Source organism: Orbicella faveolata, unplaced genomic scaffold (genome assembly GCF_042242905.1).
Source record: "Orbicella faveolata isolate gen_17 unplaced genomic scaffold, um_ofav_v1 contig_47, whole genome shotgun sequence".
Classification (NCBI taxonomy): domain Eukaryota; kingdom Metazoa; phylum Cnidaria; class Anthozoa; order Scleractinia; family Merulinidae; genus Orbicella; species Orbicella faveolata.
Genome location: NW_028301577.1, coordinates 15,880,001 through 15,885,000, shown reverse-complemented (window position 1 = coordinate 15,885,000; position 5,000 = coordinate 15,880,001). Strand labels below are relative to the sequence as shown.

At 34.1% G+C, this 5,000-nt stretch overlaps 2 protein-coding genes across 3 annotated transcripts in view; both read right to left on the bottom strand.

Annotated features, from left to right (window-relative positions):
• The window catches only part of LOC110054694 (major vault protein-like), a 32,126-nt gene that overhangs the window by 5,288 nt on the left and 21,838 nt on the right, over window positions 1-5,000 (bottom strand). For both annotated transcript variants that reach the window (XM_020761050.2, XM_020761051.2), the window contains 3 exons: window positions 1,608-1,805; window positions 1,240-1,381; window positions 494-705 (listed from right to left, as the gene is read on the bottom strand). In XM_020761050.2, coding sequence (XP_020616709.2) covers window positions 494-705; window positions 1,240-1,381; window positions 1,608-1,805 — 552 coding nt within the window. The remainder of the gene's footprint in view (window positions 1-493; window positions 706-1,239; window positions 1,382-1,607; window positions 1,806-5,000) is intronic.
• LOC149097334 (uncharacterized) overlaps window positions 2,789-5,000 on the bottom strand; it is a 3,381-nt gene continuing 1,169 nt past the window's right edge. The window contains exon 1 of the mRNA XM_089280514.1: window positions 2,789-5,000. This exon is cut by the window's right edge and continues 1,169 nt beyond it. The gene's annotated coding sequence lies outside the window, so the exon portion shown is untranslated.

The following is a 5,000-nucleotide window of genomic DNA, read 5'->3' as shown; positions in this document are numbered from 1 at the left end:
ATATGTCTGGTGGAAAATACCGTTCCATATGACATACGAAAATTTCAAAAATGCAAACCGGAATTTTTGGTTGAGTTGGACGCGTCCATTACTTTTTATTACAAGTGAAATTAGTAGGCAATCAGCATGGTGTACCTTCTCAGTTCACTTCAAGATTTTCAAGATGCTGTTTCACTCCTTTTTTGGAATTTAAAATGAAAAAAAAAAAAGAAAAAAAAAACAGCCCCGAAGATTACCACACCATCGAAGAATCTAGCGATGAGTTCATCCCACACTATACATTGTCACAAAAGGGTGAATATTTGCCAGCAGCTGAGTGAAGTTTACAATATGTCAGATATCTGCTATTGCTCATACATTCTAGCCGGGCCCAGAGGCGGCCTTTGATTGAGAAGTCAAGTCAGTGATATAACTCATTGTGGCATTCATATGTGGTATATTTACATGTTTGCACATGTGATTTAGTTAAACAGTATCATCATTGGCTAATCACCTCGCTGTAGCTTCTTGAGAATTAGTTGTAATCTCAATGGCTAACTGGACTGACTTCTGTAGTGCATCTCTGGTTCGTTGATCTACTGGCTCCACAGATTGGATATCAATGCTTGTTATGTTCAGATTGTTTGCGGGGAAAGTAAACTTGCTTCGAATTTTGTGATTGTCGTCAATGCCAAACACTGAAGTACGGATGATCTTTGCTGAATTCTGCAAAGTAGAGATTGCGTTTATAACCTTTAAGCAAATGTTCATTCTTTAGAAGTTGATGACTGCAACTATAACATGTAAAATCAGTTAAAAGAAACATTAGCAAGTGGTGTATAATCCCTCTAAATGCCATCTCCTGTGTAGTCGCCGTAGTTTGGAGCGCTGCGTGACGACCCCAAATGACAACTGCACAATAGTCTAACCACCTATCATTATCACAGAGAAGAGATGTCCAATGAACAATAAAATCCGAAAACACCATTTCTCATTACTTGAAAGAACGAAGGAAATTTAGGCGCTCCAGATCTACAAAGTCCAGTTAAAGAAACCTTTTTCACGCATCAGTAAGAGTTTTAATTTGCCGAGATCTTTGCTATGATCTTTGAAAGATCCTTATTATCTTTTAGCATGCTTTTAAGAACCTTTGACGTTCCATATAAGTTTTGTGAGGTTATTCACCCGGTTTCCTTATTTCTTATCTTGTCTGGCTGCTGTGATACTGATGAAACAATAAAATGCCGGTCTAAAACACACCTTGTGAAAGTCATCAAACTGGACCCCAGCTACTGCACCACGTATCCTTGAAGCAATCGCTTTACAAGCGTCTCCGACAAAATCTGGAACAGAAAACAATTTTGCAGCATCCTTTGGACCCTTGTCACCAACTTCAAAGTGCCTGTTAAAAAAAAGTAATTTAATGTGCAACTTAGAAGTAAATCACCAACAAACTGACACTACCCATTTGCTGTAACGTTAACACAATTCTTGAAAAAATAAATGTTTGCCGAGGGGCTGGAGTGTATATATGATATTTGGAAGCTCTGGAGGGATAAGGACTTCCTGGGAGATGGGTGTCTTATGAGAAATTCCCTGGTAGTACACAATGACATAAATCTAGTTACCAGTTGTAAGATAACTGCAGCTGCAGTCTAGCATGATCAGAAGTCTCTACTGTGACGATGTCAGTACAGAAGTCTGGGCCAAGAAGCAAACACAGTGCCTTTATTACATTGGGTTTCTTTGGTTTTCCTCCTGACAGACTGAGCTGTGTAAACTGTTCATCAGGACACAGCATAACCAACTCAGGACCAAACACAACTCTGTAAAGGGACAGAACAGAATTTAACTTAACAGTTAACAGTTAATAGTTTATTTCTACTACTGTAAACAACTAAAAGAATTTACAAGGTTGTAATTATAAATATATAAATAAACAGTACAGTACATACAGTAGTGGGACACCCAAAATAACTAAAAAGCTAAACTAGTTGGGTGACCGTAATTATAATAATTAAAAATGTAAGAATCAGGAAAGAGGCACAACAAATACATTGGTACAAATAAGTATCACAAACTTGGTACAAGATTAAATATACAAAACAAAACAAAATAAATAGATATAAACCATCAAAATATCAGTAAAGATTAATAGAGACTAATGAAATGCGAAGTTAGTTCTTTTTTAAATTGATTAGAAGTACAAAACTTGAATCTTTCATCAAGTTCATTCCATAATTTAGGTCCATTAAATCGAATATTAAATTTGCCATAATTTGTTCGAATTTTTGGAAGATAGAAAGTAGATCTAGATGCAAAGCGAGTATTTACATTATGTTTACAAGATGTTTTGACAAAAAAAGAATCAAAGATCTTTGGTAGTTTGCCAGTATTAAACTGGTGCATGAAAAAGAGAGTTTGAAGCTTAATATAATCTTGAAGTTTAAGAAGGTTAAGCTTAGCAAACAAAGGACTTGTATGTGCATCAAAATTTGAGAAAGTAATTAAACGGATTGTTTTCCTTTGTATTATTTGAAGTGGTTTAATATTATGATCATAAGTGTTGCCCCAAACTATACAGCCGTAGGAGAGAAAAGGAAGAATAATGGCATGGTATAATTGAACTAGTGTTTTCGTATTAACAAAATGTCTAATCTTAGATAGGACACCAATACCCCTAGATATTTTTTTTGAAATTTGTTCAATTTGTTCTTTCCAATTTAGATGACAGTCTATGAGAATGCCAAGGTACTTAACGCTCTTTTGTTGATTAATTGGCCTACCATCTATTTCAATGTTCAAGGAATTGTTTATCTTTTTTTGATGAGGATGAAATATTACAAAATGTGTTTTAGTAATATTGAGAGATAGTTTGTTGGCGCAAAGCCATAGGCTAATTTCACTGAGTTCTCGATTAACATTTTGCTCTAGATGCTGTAAATCACCATGGGTATAAAATAGATTAGAATCATCAGCAAATAAATGGAAATCAAAAATAGATGAACAATTAGTGAAATCATTAATATAAATCAGGAATAATACTGGACCAAGCACAGAGCCTTGTGGTACCCCACATGTTATTTGCACAGGATCTGAGTCAAAATTGTTTAGAGAAATAAATTGCTGTCTGTTAGTTAAGTATGAGCGGAACCACTCATTTGGTAAACCACGAATTCCATAATGTTCCAGTTTAGCTAAGAGAATGTTGTGGTCTACTGTATCGAAGGCTTTACTTAAGTCCAAAAATATCCCGCAAGAATATAATTTACTTTCAATGGCTCTTTGGATTTTATCAGTGATAAGCATAGAGGCCTGAGTAGTGGAGCGTCCACTACAAAAACCAAATTGATTATTATCTAGTATATTATGTTTATCAAGAAAATTAACTAATCTATTAAACATTAGCTTCTCCATTATTTTATGGAAAACAGATAACAGAGTAATTGGTCTATAATTGGATACTAAAGCCTGATTACCACTTTTGTATAGAGGTATTACTCTCCCAATTTTTAACTTATCTGGCACTAAACCCAGAGAAAAAGAACAATTAAATAAATAAGATAATGGATGACACAAGATGCTCTTCAATAATTTAAGAATTGTCACTGGAATGCTATGTGGCCCCAGTGCTTTACCTGCATTTAAGCTAGAAATAATATTCTCAACTTCAGTTGGTGATACTGGTGATAAATAAAAACTGTTGCATTGTGAATTTGTTAAATATTCCACAAAGGTTCTATTGCCAGGTTGAATACCATTGGCCAACATTGGCCCAACTGAGGCAAAATATTTGTTGAAGGCATCAGCTATACCTTTGGCATCAGTTAAGGTGTTACCATCGACTGTTAATCTATTTGGGAAGGACAATTTACTACGCTTAGAGCTAATAAGCTGCTTAATACCCTTCCATGTGGCTTTTGCATTATTAACATGATAAGTAAAATATTCTTTATAATATAGTTTTTTACTAACAATTAAAATATGCTTTAGTTTGTTCTTGTAAATTTTATAGCAAGAGTGATTACTTTGAGACTTACTTTTCAAATAATGCTTAAATAGCTTATTTTTAGTTTTAATAGATTTACGAATACCCTGAGTAATCCAAGGTTTGGACTTAAATTTTGCTTCTCGTTTACTTAATTTTTTTAAAGGAACATGTTTATCTATTGTAGCATTGACTACAGAGTAAAAGGAATCAAACATCTGATTGATGTCATTATCCCTAAAAACATTATCCCACTGAATTGACTGGACATCTGTTAAAAAATTATCCTGATCAAAGCAAGAATAATCACGAGCAAACCTGGTCACATTGCTTGCTGTCCAAGATAATTTGTTGATAATTAAGAAATTTGGTAAATGATCTGTAAGGTCACAAATCAAATTTCCACTAGTAGCAACAAATTCATTAGAATTAAAGAAAATATTATCAATTAATGTTGCTGTGTGATCAGTGATTCTTGTAGGCTGCAGAATGTGTGGTAAGAAGCCATAAGAAATCACAGTATTAATGAATTCCTCAGTTATCTGACAGTCTTCAAAGTTCAGAAGATTTATGTTAAAGTCACCCATGAATAAACATAACTTATTACTTTTTGAAAGTTTCTCAAGAGTTGAGAAGAGATATTCGTTAAAGTCCTCAGTTTTACCATTTGGGTGTCTATATATAACAGCGCACAGAATATTTTTATATGGATCACGATTAATCTCAATCCATAGAGATTCAAACTCTTTTGTCGTTAAACAAAGATCATCTTGAATATGAAATTGAATCCCCTCTTTGATGAAGAACCCTACACCACCAGCATTAGTCACAGTTGGCTTGTAGACAAAATCATATCCTTCAATAGCAATGTTGCTAGTTAGATCACAGTTACTTTTTATCTTTGTTTCAGAAAGGCCAATAAGATCGAATGAATGCTGTAGATCTGATAGCAGCATTATTAAACCATCATGGTTAGCAGAAAGACTTCTTATGTTGAAATGAATTGTAGAAAAGAGAGGCATAGATTTGCTCT